At 47.2% G+C, this 16702-nt stretch overlaps 1 protein-coding gene across 1 annotated transcript in view; it reads left to right on the forward strand.

The window, feature by feature from the left end:
• Window positions 1-714: 714 nt before the first annotated feature.
• TNFRSF8 (TNF receptor superfamily member 8) overlaps window positions 715-16702 on the forward strand; it is a 54479-nt gene continuing 38491 nt past the window's right edge. Inside the window, exons 1-2 of the mRNA XM_032300436.1 lie at window positions 715-1199; window positions 10929-11045. Of these exons, the coding sequence (XP_032156327.1) occupies window positions 1013-1199; window positions 10929-11045 (304 nt within the window). The 5' untranslated portion in view covers window positions 715-1012. The remainder of the gene's footprint in view (window positions 1200-10928; window positions 11046-16702) is intronic.

The following is a 16702-nucleotide window of genomic DNA, read 5'->3' on the forward strand; positions in this document are numbered from 1 at the left end:
CACTTGGGCACTAAAACATATGTACAAGAATGTTCCTAGCAGCACTATCATAATAACCAAAAAAGTGAAATATCTATTGAGAGCAGGCCTGGAGTGGTAGCTCAGGCCTGTAATCCCAGCACTTTTGGAGGCTGAGGCGGGTGGATTATTTGAGGTCAGGAGTTCGAGACCAGCCTGACCAACATGGTGAAACTCTGTCTCTCCTAAAAATACAAAAACTAGCCAGGCATGGTGGCACAAACCTGTAGTCCCAGTTACTTGGGAGGCTGAGGCACGAGAAACGTGTAAGCCCAGGAGGCAGAGGTTGCAGTAAGCTGAGATCGTGCCACTGCACTCCAGTCTGGGCAACAGGGAAAGACTCTGTCTCAAAAAAAAAAAAAAAAAAAAGAGGGTAGATGAGACGAATAAATATGCAATGCTATACTGCAAAGCAATGGACAGAAATGAGCGACTCTTATTTACAGCAATGTGAATGATTCTCTCAATATAATGCTGAAATAAAGAGGCCAGTTGCAGGGAAGCAGACTGTGTAATTCTACTTTATGTAAAATCCAAAAGCAGACAGCATTAATAGAAGGATAGAAATCAGTTTAGTGGGTATCTTTTGGGAGCGAGTGTGTGGGAGGGGGGAGGAGGGAAGTGCTGGGGGTGGCTAGGTCCTGTCTGATGAGTTGGGTGCTGATCGCATGGTGTGTTCGCTCTGTAATGATGCAGTGGGCTGTAACTTGAGATCTGCCCACTTTTTTGTACGGGCGTGTTAGACTTCAACAAATAAGTTTACCAGAAATTTGTACTGGTGGACGCATCCCAGAGGCAAGGTAGGAAGCAACTCTGTTAATGCCAGGGCAAGGGGATAGTGGTGATGGTTACGGTATGAAAATGACCAGGAGAATTTGCTGATGGTTTGTTAGAGAGGACAGAGTCGAGGGAGACGCTAAGGTTTAAGGTGGGAGGAAACCCAAGGGTGGTGTGGGTTTGTGGAATCAGGAGTTCTTGCCCTGATTTCTCTCCTATGATACAAAGCTCCGTCTCAGGCCTCCTGAGACTGGTGGGGACAGAGGGATTATGGATATCTGGGCCCCACCTGGCCTCACCAGCTTGTCTGACCCGCCAGGATCGACCCTTCAAGGACACCTGTGGAAACCCCAGCCACTACTACAACGAGAGCGTCAGAAGGTGCTGCTACCGATGCCCCGAGGGTGAGTGGGGGTGATGGAGGTGGGGACAAGGAGGAAATTTGTCCTTAATGGATGACCCTCTGGGGGGATTGATGAGTGGGGAAATGGTGGCCAACCATCCTGGTCATAATTGGCTGCAGTTTTCTGCAGATCATTGCCTGCGTCGCAGAGTCCAGAGACTCGGAAGGTGAGGGCTGTAGAATTGAGACTGTGTTTGTGCTTCCACAGGAAAGTCCGTCTCTGTGAGTTTTTATTTTTAACCGAGGGCTGCCCCTTATTGGACACTTACTATCCATGAGCCGGAGACCTTTCTATGCACTGTATCATCTCATTCCGTGCTTGCAATTATCCTTTATCACACTCATTTTGCAGATGAGGTTACTGGGGCTTGGCAAGCTTAAATTCCAGCCACTTCTCTTGGTGACCAGGGTCACAGAGCTGGGAAATGCTGGAATGATCAGGGCTGGAGTCGGGGCTCAGAGACCTCAGAACCCGGGCTGTCAACATCCCCTGACCACCCCTCATTTCTGGGGCCTGGAAGCCCTTTGCAGTTCTCCTCCTTCCCTCCCTCCCTCCCTTCTTTCTTTCTTTTTTTGAGATGGAGCTTCTCTGTTGTTGCCCAGGCTGGAGTGCAGTGGCACAATCTCGGCTCACTGCAACCTCCGCCTCGTTCAGGTGCTTCTCCTGCCTCAGCCTCCCAAGTAGCTGGGATTGTAGGCATGCACCACCACACCTGGCTAATTTTCTATTTTTAGTAGAGACAGGGTTTCGCCATGTTGGCCAGGATGGTCTTGAACTCTTGACCTCAGGTGATCCACCTGCCTCCCAAAGTGCTGGGATTATAGGTGTGAGCCACGGCGCCTGGCCTCTTTTTTCTTTTTTTGTATTAATTTAAAATAGAGACAAGATCTCTCTATGTTGCTCAGGCTGGTCCTGAACTCCTGGGCTCAATCAGTCCTCCTGCCTCAGCCGCCCAAAGCGCTGTTATTACAGGCCTGAGTCACCGCACCTGGTCCCTTTGCAGTTCTTAACTGTTCCAGCCTAGAACACACATTTATCTCAGAACAACCTGGACAATAGATTTCTCTGGGACTGGTCTTCTGGACCAGAGCACTCTTTCTGGAATACTCGACCACCCCCTGCACCATGACTGACTTCTAGTCGATTACCAGGAAATCCTTCTGGAGCAGGGGTGAGTGTTCTTCCGATTTTGCGGGTGATGCTGAGGCCCGAGGAGGTGAGCAGCTAGAATAGGGTCATGAGGCATTTCTGCCCCTGTGGTTATCATCAAAAGCCCCAAGGCACAACCAGTGGTCATAGATGGGTGGGGCAGGACATAATGATACCCACTGGTCTGTGACCTCCAGGAACAGAGACTGTCATGGGGATATCAGCCATGAGCTGTGCCGGTAAGGGTGGGAGGAAGTCTGTGTGTGTCTGGTTCATCTTCGCTGCTTCTTGCTTTGAGGACGGCAGGCCATTGCAAGTGGGCGGACATCGTCTGGGGGTAGAGGGGCCCATCCACCCGTCACCTAATCCTCCCAGCTGTGCTGTCTGGACGGTGGTGATGGGCTGTGGCCATCGGGGTATTCCACTGGAGCTGGGTGGGAACTTGGGTCGGTCTCCGCCACGAGATTCAGACCCGGCTCGGGCTCAGGCCCCCAAAGGACAGAGGGAAACATTCTGGGAAAGAATTTGATGTTTTTGTATTTGATTTTGGTTTGTTTGTATATCCAACAATGATTTGAAGCAGTCATTGTGTGGGGGAAAGCAGCGGGTTGGACGCTATTGGATTTTCTTGCTTTTATTTTCGGTTTAGGGTTGATTTTGAATGATCTATCAGGTGGGTCTCCTGCTTTTTTCCGTGCTTCACTGGTCAGCCACCCACCCACCCATCCAAGTACCTGCCCCTGCTCACCCGCCCATCCACCCATGTACCTGCCCATCCACCTGTCTTTTCAACCATTTACTAACCCACCCCTTCCCATCCCCTTTCCATTTTCCTTCCCATCCAGTCCTCATCCATCCACTCATCTATATGAGTTTGCTGGGGCTGCCATAACAAAATACTGAAGCCTGGGTGACCTAAACAATAGACATTTATTTTCTTGCAGTTCTGGAGGCTTGAAGGTCCAAGGTCAACGTTTTCACAGGGTTTGGTTTCTGGTGAGGGCTGTCTTCTTGGCTTGCAGATGGCAGTCTTCTCATGGTGGGGAAATCTCTCTCTCTCTTTCTCCCCCTCTTCACATAGGCCATCAATCTCATTGAATTAGGGCCCCATCCCTATGACCTCATTTAACCTTAATTATCTCCTAAAAGCCCTATATCCAAATACAGTCGCATTGGGGGTTAGGATTCAACACATTTAACATATGAACTTTGTGGTGGACACAATTCGGTCCATAGCACCATCTCCTTCCCATATCCCTCCAATTATCCTCCCTTTTACCCCCCCCATCCATACACCCACCCCTCTCCTGGCCATCTTCCCATCTACTTTTCCATCCGTCCATCCATCCGTCCGTCCGTCCGTCCATCCATCCATCCATCCATCCATCCGTCCATCCATCCCCCATCCAACAAACATTTCTTTCTTTCTTTCTTTTTTTTTTTTTTTGAGATAGAATCTCAATCTGTGGCCCAGGCTGGAGTGCAGTAGTGTGATCTTGGCTCACTGCAGCCTCCGCTTCCTGGGTTCAAATGATTCTCCTGCCTCAGTCTCATGAGTAGCTGGAATTACAGGTGCGGACCACCTCGCCCAGCTAATTTTTTGTATTTTTAGTAGAGACAGGGTTTCACCATGTTGGCCAGGCTGGTCTCAAACTCCTGACCTCACGTGATCTGCCCATCTTGGCCACCCAAAGTGCTGGGATTATAGACGTGAGCCACCGCGCCTGGCTTCTCATTCTTATGATGGGGTCATTTTTCGCCTTTCCAGCTTCTTCTCCCTTCGCTATTCTGCAGGAACTACTGCATGCTTCGAAGTCTCCGGGACTTTTCATTTGTTTATGTATTTATTAGAGATAGAATCTTGCTCTGTTGCCCAGGCTAGACTGCAGTGGTGCAATCTTAGCTCACTGCAACCTCCACCTCTTAGGTTCAAGCAGTTCTCTTGCCTCAGCCTCTCAAGTAGCTGGGACTACAGGCGCGTGCCACCGCACCCAGCTAGTTTTTGTATTTTTAGTAGAGACGGGGTTTCACCATGTTGGCCAGGCTGGTCTCCAACTCCTGACCTCCAGTGATCTGCCCGCCTCAGACTCGCAAAGTGCCGGGATTACAGGTGTGAGCCACTGCACCCAGCCTATCTCTGGGCCTTTGGACATGCCCGTTCCCATCTGGGATGCCCTCTCCACAGTCCCTACCTGCTGCAATCTTGGAACCCCTTCCTCCATGAGGCCCTCCCTTGCTAGCCTGGTGCTGGATGGTGGCACCCACACAGTTCTCCTGGGGCCTCTGGAAAGGAGTGGCCACAGTGCTCTCATTTTTCATGGGACCCACAATCCCAGCTACAGGGAGAGAGACTTCCTTCTCATCCTCTTCTGGCCCATTCAACCCCTGCCTGACAGGGCCTTGATGGGGACTGGATGGAGAGAAAATGACATCCCAGGTCCCAGGCTCCCTCCACTTAAAAGCTGTGACCTAGGAAGAGGGGGGTCCCTTCTCCCCACTTCCTCTCTGCAAGGCCCAGTGCTGGTTGGGGCTGAGCACTCCATATCGGTGTGGTAGGTGGGGCATTTTACTGGAGTTTTATTGACCTTGTGCTTCTGGAAAGCCAGAGAGAAAAAATGAAAAACCCACAAAAACCCCTTCTTTGATCTCTTGGGGAAATTTCTTGACATTTTGCCCGCCGTCTATAGCCAGCACTCAGCTGTGTGACTGGGTCTGCATGTGGGCGGGTTGGTGGAGGAAGGAAGCGGAGGGACCTTTGAGATTGAAAAGTGTAGATGTCATCGAATCCCTCCTTGCACCCAGGCCTGTGATGCCTTCTCCGGCCTTCATGAGATCAGCTCCCCAGCCCTTTGCTTACATACTCTCGGTGATGGGGAGCTCATTCACTGACTCATAGCAGTGACTGTGATTCACACCAATGGAGCACGCTATGTGCTGGCCACTGTGCTGGGCCCTTTACCCACCTTAGATCCTTCAGTCCTGATAAGAAACCCAGAGAGGAAACTTGGATGTCGAGGGGTTCAGGGATTTGCTTAAGGTCACGTGCGAATCAGTGGCTCAGCTGAGTTGTGAACGTGCCCATCTAGTGAAGTCTCCTGAGCTCTTCAGCCGTGGTTGATACCAACCCCTGAGGCCTCGAATTTGGGAGGCAGAAGAGGTTACGAGTGAAGAGCTAATGCAGTGGCTACAAAGCCCTTCCTGTTCTCCACCTTCCCTTTGAAGGGGCCTCCCCTGTAGATGTTGGAAGCCAGGCCAGGTTCATGGGGAGGATGTGAGGCCAGGCCAAGTGTGAGGTAGGGAGCATGGCAGGTGTATTCCATCTTGTCCCTGGAGCCCTGGCTTCCTCCGTGGGCTGTGAGCAGAAAGGAGGAGGAGGAGGAGGGGGTTTGTGGGTTCTGCTAGCTTCACTGCCTTTAGGTAAAGCCCAGCTCTGTACATGGGCCCGCCCACCTGGCGTGACAGCTGCTGCCCCTGCTGGCCCCCACCCCCATCCCTCTTCATCTTGGGTTTCAGCTGAGTGTGTGGGTCCCCTGTGCCCTCTGACACTGTCCCAGCAGAGCCTCTTCACAGCACCTCCTGCCCTCCCGCCATCCCTGTGTGCTTGACTCACACCTCTGCATTCCTCAGTCTCCGCTTAGTGTGGACCCTCCCTGACCCCAAGCGAGCTCAAAGGTCTGGGCTCTGGGCTCTTGGTGTCTCCCATGGTTCCACTTTCTGAACACTCCTTCCACGTATCATGACTTGTCTATCGTCTTCCTGCAGGATCCTCAGCCCGGGGCCCAGGGCTTGGCACTTGGTAGATTCTCGATTTTTGAAAGAATAGATAAATGAATGAGTATGTCTGGCTTGCCCAGCATACTCTTCTGTGACAGCCAGCCCCTGCCTCACAGGGCCAAGCTTCCCTTGCCCCCAGCACCTCCCTCTGCTGAAGTCAGGCCAGCCTCGCTCTCCTGCTCCCCTCACTCGCAGGTTCATCCTAGTCATGTCTTTATTTCAGCCTGAAAAATGCACCAGGGTTCTTTTGTGTAGGAGGAAGTATGCGGGGTGGGAGGGAGGAAATGGAAAGCAGTAGAAGGAATCAGGACTGGCTCAGTGCAGCAAGCATTTATTGAGCTCTGTTGTATATAGGGTTCTTTTGGGGTGAGAAGGACAAGGTCCTGTCCCCTGGGAGCTTACCTACTGTAGAGGAGGTGACATGCTTATATATATCTGATACTTCAGAGGGTATCTGTGCTAAGATAGTTTCAAAGGAGGAAGAATGGGAGCTTACAGTGAGGAAAAGCCCCTATGCCACTGGCCTGCATCCATCCATCCACCATCCACCATCCACCCATTCATCCACTTTTCCCTAATACATCCATCTTAGCCACCCATATACCCATCTACCCACCCATCTACCCTTCCCCACCCATCCATCCATCCATCTACCCATCCATCTACCCATCTACTCACTCATCCATTGTTCCCCCATCTATCCATCCATCCATTCATCCATCATCCATCCACCCACCCACTCATCCATCCAGTCACCCACTCATCCACCTACTCATTTATCCATTCACCCACCCACTCATCCATCCATTCACACATCTACCAACTCATCTACCCATCCACCCTTCCCCCCATCCATCCATCCACTCATCCATTTACTCACCCACTCATCCATTCAGTCACCCACTCATCCATCCACTCACCCTCTCATCTATCCACCCACCCACTCATCCATCCAGTCACCCACTCATCTATCCAGTCACCCACTCATCCATCCAGTCACCCACTCATCCACCTACTCATTTATCCATTCACCCACCCACTCACTCATCCATCCATTCACACATCTACCAACTCATCTACCCATCCACCCTTCCCCCATCCACCCACCCACTCATCCATCTAGTCACCCACTCATCCACCTACTCATTTATCCATTCATCCACCCACTCACTCATCCATTCACCCATCTACCCACACATTCACCCTTCTCCCATCCATCCATCCATCCACCCATCCAGTCATCCACTCATCCATTTACTCACCCACTCATTCATCCACTCACCCTCTCATCCATCCACCCACCCACTCATCCACCTACTCATTATCCATTCACCGACCCACTCACTCATCCATCTATTCACCCAATAATTTACTCATCCACCCATCTAACCATCCACCCACCCATCCACCCACTTTTTTTTTCTTTCTTTTTTTTTTTTTCCTGAGACAAAATCTTCCTCTGTCACCCAAGCTGGAGTGCAGTGGCATGATCTCAGCTCACTGCAATCTCCACCTCCCAGGTTCAAGCGATTGTCCTGCCCCAGCCTCCCGAGTAGCTGGGACTACAGGCACACACCCCCATGCCCATCTAATATTTGTATTTTTAGTAGAGATGGGATTTCACTATGTTGGTCAGGGTGGTCTTGAACTCCTGACCTCAGGTGGTTTGCCTGCCTCGGCCTCCCAAAATGCTGGGATTACAAGCGTAAGCCACCACACCTGCTAAATTTCCCCTTTTCATGAGAATACCAGTCATATTGGATTAGGCCCACCCTAGTGACTTCATTTTAACTGGATTGCCTCTTTAAAACCCCTATCTCCAAATAAAGTCACATTCTGAGGGGGTTAGGACTCTAGGTTGTCTTTTTTGGGGGAGACACAATTTAATCCATATCAACATTCAGGATGTATAAGGGATGTTAAAGAAAAGATCAAGATGCCCAGATTAGCTGCAGTAGAGCGTGCACGAAGTGAGCAATGTAATATAATGGCAGACTGGGAAGGTGGAGACGCAGTGTGAGGCCTGGGAATGCCGTGTGAGGCTGGGGAAGGCCATATTAATTAGGTTGGCAGAACATGTATTAATGAAATATGTGTGAGGCCCTTTGATAGGGTAATCATTGGTGAGCGGAAGTGGAAAGACTCATCCTCAAGGAGCTGACTTTTTTTTTTGGTGGGGGGAGGGAGTCTCGCTCTGTTGCCAGACTGGAGTGCAGTGGCACTATCTCTGCTCACTGCAACCTCTGCCTCCCGGGTTCAAGCCATTCTCCTATCTTAGCCTCCCAGGTAGCTGGGACTATAGGCATGAACCACCATGCCCAGCTAAATTTTGTAGTTTTAGTAGAGATGGGGTTTCACCATGTTGGCCAGGATGGTTTCAAACTCCTGACCTCAAATGATCTGCCCGCCTTGGCCTCCAAAAGTGTTGGGATTACAGGCGTGAGTCACCGCACCTGGCGGAGCTGACATTCTTATGGGGAATTAAATACTGTGAAGATTGAGCTTACAAATAAATCTGTGATTACAGCAGTTAGGTGTTGAAGGGCAAGGAATATGAGTCTTCGTTTTTATTAGGGATCCCAACCAAGACTCTGAGGCAGTGATGCTTTGATTATGATGTAAAGGCTGAGTGGGAGTTACTAGGGGAGAGGAGCATTCCTGGCAGAGGACCAGCTTGTGTAAAGGCCCTGGGGTGGCGGAAGGGAACGTGGCCCTTTTAGGGAACAGGGAGATGCTGGTGTGGCTAGAGATGAAAGGACAAGGGGGACATGGGTGAGCTGAACCTCACTAGCCATGGAAAGGACCCATCCTGGGGGCCATGAGAAAGTTTTTGAAGGTTTTGAGCAAGGAGTGATAGGGTCAGATCGACCCCTTGGAAAGCCTACTGGGGAACTACTGAAGTGTCTGAGTTAGAGAGTGACCACCAGGAAGCTAGTATGTTTGAGAGGTTCTTGCGTGTTGTTCTAGGGCAGAGGCTCTTACCCTGGGGCCCATGGGCTCTCAAAGGTAGATTTCACGGGGACCATGAACCTGAATGGATTCACTTATTTTAATTAGCCTCTAGCTAAAATTCCCTTATGAATTCCTTCTATTATGACTTAAGGCAACAAAGCACAGTGGTAATTTCAGTACACAGCTTTGTCACCAGTGGAAATCATAGATATTCTCATATTATGATACAGTGGCTGCAGATGTCGTGAAATACTGTTTGGTCTCATCACTGCTTTGAAACTGTGGAGTTGTTTTACCTTATTATTTAACAAGTTTACAAAGAATCACATGTTACTATATCTTATGTTATTTTGTTTAATGCTTTGATAACCATATTCCAATATAGTTGGATTCCTCTGTATTCCTACATATTTTATTTAGGAATTTACGATTCTATGCAGTGTACACAGGCTTTCTTAGAATGATTAGGGGCACAAGAAATATTTGGAACCCCCGGTCTAGATTATTTTCATTCTAACTGGCAGAAGGGCTCAGATAAGACAAAGAGAAATAATTGGCTCCATCACAGAGAAGTCCATGGGCACCCTACATTCAGATGTTTGATGTCGTCAGGAGCCCATTTCTCTCCAACTCCGGCTTCTGCTGGCTTTTGAGTCACCTCCTTCTTAGGCAAGTCCTGTCCACACCATGCCCATGCTTAGGCAGTGATGACCTGGGTAGCTCTAGACTTACACAGCCCTTCAGCCAGGAATCCAGTAGATAAAGAGAGGACATCCTTCTGGATTGCTTTTGTGAAATTCTCAGAGATGAGGTTTATTGGTTGGCATGCCTGGGTCATGTGCCCATGCCAAACCAATCACAGTGGTGAGGAACATGGAGGGCTCTGATTGGCTAGCTTGGGTCATGTGCTAGTCCTGAGCCAATTATATTGATGGAAAGATGTATTCTGATTGGCCTGCTTGGGTCATGTGCTCATCCTGGAAGCAAGGTAGGCAGCGATTGCTGGGTGACTTGTTTATCTCTAAATCAGGCCGGATTAGGGTCCTCCTGGCAGGGGTGTCCAATCTTTTATGTTCCCTGGGCCACATTGGAAGAAGTGTTAGTGTGGAAGAAGTGAGTTTAGACTAACACTGAGGATAGTGTTTTAGCTTATAGCTGATGAGCTTAAAGAAAAAAAAGAATCACACATGCACACAGCAAATCTCATAATGTTTTAAGAAAGGTTATGAATTTGTGTTGGGACTCACTCAAAACCATCCTAGGCCAAACACGGACTCTCTTAGGTTGAACAAGCTTGGTCTAGACTTTCATGGTCTAAAGTTATGGCTCCCCTAATTCCTGTAGTGAGATAAGACCCCTGCAGAAATGATGACAACCAGCGCTTATACAGTGCTTGTTGGGTGCCAGGACTGCTGTAGTACTTTACACATATTTATCCTCACTGTCCACTCAGTCCTTTCGAGAACAGTAGGACGGAAGTCCTATAGTAACTTACTAGTGCTAAATATATACACTTACTATGCACCCATATACACTTACTATGCAGCCACATACACACACACAGATAGTGCTGACAAGGTCATTGTAACTTGGCAGATGGCAGCCCTAGAATCCCAGGCCCAGCTTTTCTCTATAACTGTTGCTTTTCCTTGCCTGCCAGGTGACCTTAGGCTAGGGCTACCCCTCCTATGTGTCAGGGCCTCCATCTATAACACGGGAATTGGACTGACATATTTCAGGGGTTGGAGGTGGAGCTGGGAGGGGCTTCAGGGATGACAGGTGTGGGGCAGAGCTTGGGTTCTAAGGCCTTTGCTAAGTCAGCTTGGCTTGGAGTTTCTCTGTCTCTTTCCCCAGGGCTGTCCCCGACACAGCAGTGCCCACAGAGGTCTACTGACTGCAGGAAGCAGTGTGAGCCTGAATACCACCTGAATGAGGCCGGCCGCTGCACAGCCTGCGTGAGCTGTTCTCGAGGTAAGGGGCTTGTTCTCTCTCCAGGGCCTCCTTCTAGGGAGCATTAGGGGTCCTCAGAGGAGAGGTGAAGAATCTGGAAGGTGGAGAGCATCATGATTTGATGTTTGTTCTCTGAATTGTCCTCCTGGTACCTCAGTTTACCTCTCTGCATTTGTGACTTGATGTCAGCCATGACCTTTTGCATCTGTACTTTCACAGAGACTTACTATGTTTCCTGAAGAAGAGGACTCACATTTTTTTGAGTTTAGTCCTCACCAAAGTCCTAGGGAGGATTCCTTGCTTATCCTTCCTTTACAATGAGGAATTTGAGGATAGTGAGGTTAAGGGCCTTTTTAAAGTTACAAAACTCGGCCAGGCGTGGTGACTCATGCCCGTAATCCCAGCATTTTGGGAGACCAAGGCGGGCGGATCACCTGAGGGCAAGAGATCGAGACCATCCTGGCCAACATGGTGAAACCCCATCTCCACTAAAAATACAAAAATTAGCTGGGCATGGTGGCGGGCAGCTGTAGTCCCAGCTACTCGGGAGGCTGAGGCAGGAGAATTCCTGGAACCTGGGAGGCGGAGGTTGCAGTGAGCCAAGATTGCACCACTACACTCCAGCCTGGTGACAGATCGAGACTCTGTCTCAAAAAAAAAAAAAACAACAACAACTCTGGTAAGCGGCAGAACTGGAGTTCGAGTTGTGGCCTGACACCAAGAGCTGTGTTCTTTTTCTAAGACCACAGGACTTCCAGGAAAACTGTTTCAATATGGCCTTTTAGTGTTAGTTTCTTATTACGGTTAGAGAATGTGGTCTGTGTGCTATCTGGTGTTTATTTTTGTGTGAGTTTTTTTCAGGGTTAGGGTGGGGGAAATTTGTTGAGATCCTTTTGTGGTCTAATAAATACTCAATGATCACATTTTTTCAGAGTGTTCAGTGTGTGGGTGTTTTAAAATGTGTATTCTGTTTGTTGCATATAAAGTTCTCTATATATCTATTAGGTTAAGCTTGTTAATTGTGTTATTTAAATTATATGTGCTCTTTTTTCTTTTTTTGATAAGGGCACTGGAGATATATGTGCTCTTATTTACTTTTATCACCTTTATTTCTTTTTTTTTTTTTTTTTGGGACTGAGTTTCGCTCTTGTTACCCAGGCTGGAGTGCAATGGCGCGATCTCGGCTCACCGCAACCTCCGCCTCCTGGGTTCAGGCAATTCTCCTGCCTCAGCCTCCTGAGTAGCTGGGATTACAGGCACGCGTCACCATGCCCAGCTAATTTTTTGTATTTTTAGTAGAGACGGGGTTTCACCATGTTGACCAGGATGGTCTCGATCTCTTGACCTCATGATCCACTCGCCTCGGCCTCCCAAAGTGCTGGGATTACAGGCTTGAGCCACCGCGCCTGGCCTATTTCTTTTTTTTTCTTTTAGGCTACATTCTAACTCAAGATATCGCCTTTATTTCTGAGACAGATGTGTTAAAATCTTATCTCCCAGTATGCTTGTTCATCCATTAGATTTTCATTGTGTTCTATTTTTGCTTCATATATGTCAAAGCTATGTTATTAGGTGCATAAATGTTCATGAATATTATGGGTTTTTGGTGGGTTGGGCTTTTTATCCACATGACTATATCTCTCTACTCCTTGTAATGCCTTCTCCCTTAGTTTCACATTTGTTTGGCATTAATATTACTATTCCTTCCTGAAAGAAATAGCAAAGGTTAAAAAGAAAGACAAGTAATAATATAATAACACTGCCATTTCTTCTTTCTTTATATTAGCATTTCTCTGGCATATCTTTGAATTTCTAAAAGTAATGACTGCATTTTATGAAGTGAAAATTATAAACATTTATTATTAAAAATTCAAACAATAAAGAGAATATAAGGAAGAAAATAAACATTGCCCTCCCCACCCCTCCATCTGGAGAGAACTGCTATTAACATTAGATGTAGACATGCCTCTCTACCTCTCTGTATAGAGACAGGTAGGTTAGTAACCACACAGCCTGTACACACATACAAAGAAGGAGTTTTAAGAGAATGGCAACATATTATTTATGGCATTAAAATGACATTTAATTTTAATCAAAAGTATCAGAAAAAGAAGAGACTCAAGTGAAACAGGAGAATGCCAAACCGCAGTCAGATTAATGTATTTTCAGCAAAATATATTGCAGTTCCTGTACAAGGAAAAAAACCCGATAAAATTAAGAAAGGAGGTTATGAAAATCAGTAAGTGGTTAATAATCATTTCAGAAACTACTATCTCTTGCAGTAAAGCCGCAATCTACTTATTTTGAGTTTTGGACAGTAGAGAATAGACTGACTCCCTGTAATGAAGAACAGAACAATTTTTTCCCCACCTCTGCATCCTCTACCTGACTTTTATTGCTTACACAATTTTTAATTTGTCACAGTCTATAATGTTTATGTTCTCTTCTGCACTCATGAGTCCCTTGGCATGTTAGCCTTACATTTTTTTATGATTCATGATGAGTTTATTTGCCACAGCTTCTCCATTCCTGAGTTTTTCACTTTGATTCATCACTTGAGTGATTGGATTACACTGTCAGGTGGATTTTTCAAGAAGCGCTCTTCTTTGCAATATTCCCTGAGTTCTTTCATGTTTGAGGATGCTTGTCTGTTGCCTATATTTTTCTTTTCTTTTGTTTTTTCTTTTTGAGATGTAGTCTGACTCTGTTGCCCAGGCTGGAGTGCAGTGGTTGAGGTTGGCTCACCACAACCTCCGCCTCTTGGATTCAAGCGATTCTCATGCCTCAGCCTCCTGAGTAGCTGAGATTACAGGCACACACCACCATGCCTGGCTAATTTTTGTATTGTTAGTAAAGATGGGGTTTCATCATGTTGGCCAGGCTGGTCTCCAACTCCTGTGATCCACCCACTTCAACCTCCCAAAGTGTTAGGATTACAGGCGTGAGCCACTGTGCCCGGCCCAATTTCTTATCTTTACATATTAAGACAGGGTCTCACTTTGTTGTCCAGGCTGACCTTAAACTCCAAGGCTCAAGTGATCCTCCTGCCTCAGCCTCCTGAGTAGCTGGGGCTACAGGTGCATGCCACACATTTTTTTCGTGTGTCTCTAAGGATATAAATTATAGTCGTGTATTGCTTAATGACAAGAATACATTCCGACAAATGTGTCATCAGGCAATTTCGTCGTTGTGCAAACATCCTAGAGTTGTGCACTTACACACACCTAGATGGTGCAGCCTATTGCACACCTAGGCTCGATGGCAGATCCTTTTGCTCCTGAGCTACACATCTGCACAGGATGTCACTGTCCTGAATACTGTAGGCAACTGTGACACAATGGTAAGTGTTTGTGTATCTAAACGTATCTAAGGCTGGGCGCCGTGGCTCATGCCTATAATCCCAGCACTTTGGGAGACCAAGTGGGTGAATCACAAGGTCAGGAGTTTAAGACCAGCCTGGCCAAGATGGTAAAACCCCGTCTCTACTAAAAGTACAAAAAGTTAGCTGGGCGTGGTGTTAGGTGCCTGTAATCCCAGCTACTTGGAAGGCTGAGGCAGAGAATTGCTTGAACCCGGGAGGCAGAGACCGTAGTGAGCCGAGATCGCGCCACTGCCCTCCAGCCTGGGCCACAGAGCAAGACTCCGTCTCAGAAAAACAAGAAACAGAAACAAAAACAAGCAAAAAAAAAAAAAAATCTAAACAGGAAAAGTGCAGTAAAAATATGATATAAAAGATAAAAAATGGCACGCTTGTACAGGGCACTTACTGTGAATGGAGCTTGCAGGATGGGAAGTTGCTCTGGGTGAGTGAATGAGTGAGTGATGAGGGCATGTGAAGGCCTAGAGCATTACCGTATACTACTGTAGACTTCAGAAACACTGCTCACTTCAGCTACACTATATGTATGAGACATATTTTTTCTTCAATAATATATTAAACAGCTTACTGTAATTTTTCACTTTATTTATTTTTTATTTATTTATTTTATTTATTTATTTTTTTGAGACGGAGTTTCGCTCTTGTTACCCAGGCTGGGGTGCAATGGCCCTATCTCAGCTCACCGCAACCTCCGCCTCCTGGGTTCAGGCAATTCTCCTGCCTCAGCCTCCTGAGTAGCTGGGATTACAGGCACGTGCCACCATGCCTAGCTAATTTTTTGTATTTTTATAGAGACGGGGTTTCACCATGTTGACCAGGATGGTCTCGATCTCTTGACTTCGTGATCCGCCCGCCTCGGCCTCCCAAAGTGCTGGGATTACAGGCTTGAGCCACCGCGCCCCGCCTTAATTTTTCACTTTATAAATTTTAACTTTTTAAATTTTTGGCTCTTTAAATAACACTTAGCTTAAAGCACAAACACATTGTACAGCTGTACGAAAATATTTTCTTTCTTCATAGCCTTATTCAATATACTTTTTTCTATTTTTAAATTTTATTATTTGATTTAACATTTTTAAGTTAAAAGCTGACACACAAGCACCTCCATTACCCAAAGCCTACATAGAGTCAGGATAATCAAAATCACTGTTTTCCTTTTCTGAATCTTGTCCCATTGGCTGGGAGTGGTGGCTCATGCCTGTAATTCCGGCATTTTGGGAGGCTGAGGTGGGTGGATCACTTGAGGTCAGGAGTTTGAGACCAGCCTGGCAAGATGGTGAAATCCTATGTCTACTAAAAATATAAAAATTAGCTGGGTGTGGTGGCATGCACCAGTAATCCCAGCTACTTGGGAGGCTGAGGCAGGAGAATCACTTGAACCTGGGAGGTGGAGGTTGTAGTGAGCCGAGATCGTGCCACTGTACTCCATTCTGGGTGACAGAATGAGGCTCTGTCTCAAAAAAAAAAAAAAAAAAAAAAAAAAAAAAAAAGAATGTTGTCCCATTGGAAAGTCTTCAGGGGCAGTAAAACACATGGAGTGTCATTTCGTATGATGATGACAGTGTCTTCTGTATGCCTCCAGAAGGACCTACCTGAGGCTGTATTACAGTTAACTGTGTTTTTTTAATAAATAGAAGGAGTACACTCTAAAATAATGATAAGGCTGGGCTTGGTGGCTCACACCTGCAATTCCAGCATTTTGGGTGGCCAGGCTGGGAGGATCACTTGAAGCCAGGAGTTTGAGACCAGCCTGAGCAACACAGTGTGACTCCCATCTCTACCAAAAATAAAATAAATTAGCTGAGTGTGGTGGCACGTGCCTGTAGTTTCAGCTCGCAGGAGGCTGAGGTGGGAGGATTACTTGAGTCCAGGAGGCTGAGGTTGCAGTGAGCCGTGATCATGCCACTGCACTCTAGCCTGGGCAATAAAGCAAGACCCTGTTTCAGAAAAAAAAAATGATAGAAAGTATAGTACAGTAAGTACATAAGCCAGCCACATCGCTGTTTATTGGCGGTATCAAGTATTATGTACTATCCATAGTTTTATGTGCTATGCAGCACTTTTATACCACTGGCAGTACAGTGGGTTTGTTTACACCAACATCTCCACAAACACGGGAGCAATGCGTGTGCTACGTCATTGCTATGGCTATGACATCACTAGGCAACAGGAATTTTGCAGCTCCATTGTAATCTTATGGGGCCCTCATCACGTGCGCCGTCCATCATTGGCAGAAGTGCTGCTCGGCGGTGCGTGAATGCATCGTTTCTAACGTGTCCTGTTTTCTCTCTTTCCTGCC

The sequence above is a fragment of the Sapajus apella genome, unplaced genomic scaffold (genome assembly GCF_009761245.1).
Source record: "Sapajus apella isolate SASKATOON/1434 unplaced genomic scaffold, GSC_monkey_1.0 scaffold43, whole genome shotgun sequence".
Lineage (NCBI taxonomy): Eukaryota > Metazoa > Chordata > Mammalia > Primates > Cebidae > Sapajus > Sapajus apella.